The 1,935-nt window shown below is 50.7% G+C and overlaps 1 protein-coding gene across 1 annotated transcript; it reads right to left on the bottom strand.

Moving 5' to 3' along the window:
• Positions 1-747: 747 nt before the first annotated feature.
• On the bottom strand, positions 748-1,730 carry LOC119339970 (Werner Syndrome-like exonuclease). Its single transcript, XM_037611881.1, has one exon. It carries the CDS (start codon positions 1,594-1,596, stop codon positions 970-972), a length of 627 nt encoding a protein of 208 aa, XP_037467778.1. The 5' UTR covers positions 1,597-1,730; the 3' UTR covers positions 748-969.
• Between the last annotated feature and the right edge of the window lie 205 nt (positions 1,731-1,935).

The raw sequence follows: 1,935 nt of genomic DNA, 5'->3' as shown, positions 1-1,935 counted from the left end.
GGGGATTTATGGAGGCTCTTTTTGTAGATGCTCTAGTTATCTCAAGTGTAAATGCCACCTTAAAAACAAGCCCATCTTATACCCACTACACACTAGGATTTTCGGGCAAGAGAGAATAAGGGTATGCATAGTACTAGTTGATAAGACATACTTATGATAACTCCACCACGAAATGTAGAAATAGTAATAAAAAGTATTATACAATGGGTTATCCCATCCTTGTCTTTAGTAACTAGATATTTCTGAATATATGGTGAAAGATATTGTTGCCGGGAGATCATATTTTAATTAAGAGAAGGCAACTATTTTCTTCTGGGTTCTTTCTCCACCATAACACCATTTTCCACGTCCTAGTAGTATTATGTAGCTAGAAAATCAGAAAAGTTGCGCTATGAATACAGTGATAATTAGGGATAACCCATATATTTTCACTAGATGAAGCAGGCCTGCGGAGTTGTTAGGGCAGATGGGTGCACATAATTATTTGTCACACAAAAGAGAACTTTGTGTAACAACTTCACCGAGTACCAATCAAATTATGAATTTCACCCTCAAGATCAAAGGTGGAGATTTGTACCGAAAGCCACTAGCAACATGCGTCACCATGGCCATCGACTCTTTAGAAGAAACGGTCCTCGACTCCTCATCATCACCAATTTCAGTTTGTGGCTCAAATTATGCATTTTACCCTCAAGATCAAAGGTGGGGATTTGTATTGAAAGCCACTAGCAGCACGAGCCCATCAACTCTGTAGAAGAACGGTCCTCAACTCCTCATCATCACTAATGTCTGGCTGATCCTTTCATCACGGATCCATAAAGTCCTAAACTTAAGAGCTAGAGTTTGGAGGTAAACTCCTAATAAACCATCTATTGCTTAGCGTTACGAGATAAACAACTAAATCTAAATGCACTAGTACTTGGGAGCTGGTAGATTCAGCAGGACATGGGACGACGGCAATCGATCACCTCAGTAGTCCTCCTCTTCGGAGGAGTAGTCGCCGGTGAGGAGCTTCCGGCCGACCTCAAAGGAGACGAAGGCGTCGATGCTGGCGTACTGGATCTGCTCTTGGGAGAGGCGGCAGGCGTCCCACGGCCCCATCCTGACCCTGCGTGGCTTGTTGAGGTTGGCCCCCATGACGACGCCCGCGACGCCCTTGAGCCCCGCCTGGCGGAGCCACGGCCTGCGCATCTCGTCGGCCGCGAGGTTGCGCAGGTCGACGGCGTTGGCGACCTCGAGGCCGTAGTCGTTGCTGAGGCGGTCGGCGTCGTCCTGCACGCCGACGCCGACGAATCGGAAGTCCGGGTTGGCGAGGAAGCGGTGGAGGGCCCGCGGGACGAAGTCGGCGTGGAGGAGCTGGAAGACGAGGCAGCGGCGGCCGACGCAGAGCTGCAGGAGCGCGACGGGGTTCTGCGCGCGGCCGTAGCTGGGGCGCCACTCGACGTCCAGCCCCACGATGAGCTTGTGGTAGACCCAGCGGTAGACGTAGCGGATCTGGCGGAGCCAGGCCTTGACGGCGTCGCCGGAGGACGTGACGGTGGCGGTGATCACGTCGTCCTCGAAGTCCACGGAGGTGACGAGCTTCTCGGCCGCCATTGCGGTTTGTGTTGGACGAGCGACAACGGTCAAGGAGTTGGGAAGAGAGATCAGAGAAGAGCAGGAACACGAGACGAGACGAAAAGAAGGCGAAAACCGAAGGAAAGGAACGGCGTCGAGAAGCGTGGCGGGGAACCAGGGCACTATTGTTGTTGCGGGATGGGAGACGACAAACGTATCGAGATATACTTTTCGGTCTTCCAAAAAAGAGACATATACTCCTACTAGGCCACGATTGGATTGTCGTATTCCGGTCGAATACACCCATAGAAAAAATCCCCCCTAGAAAACCAGGTGACCACGATTAGGTTCTTGGATTGTCGTTTTATGGTTGTAATA

This window comes from Triticum dicoccoides, chromosome 7B (assembly GCF_002162155.2).
Source record: "Triticum dicoccoides isolate Atlit2015 ecotype Zavitan chromosome 7B, WEW_v2.0, whole genome shotgun sequence".
Lineage (NCBI taxonomy): Eukaryota > Viridiplantae > Streptophyta > Magnoliopsida > Poales > Poaceae > Triticum > Triticum dicoccoides.
The sequence above is the reverse complement of the archived record's forward strand: the minus strand, read 5'-3'. Positions and strand labels throughout refer to the sequence as shown.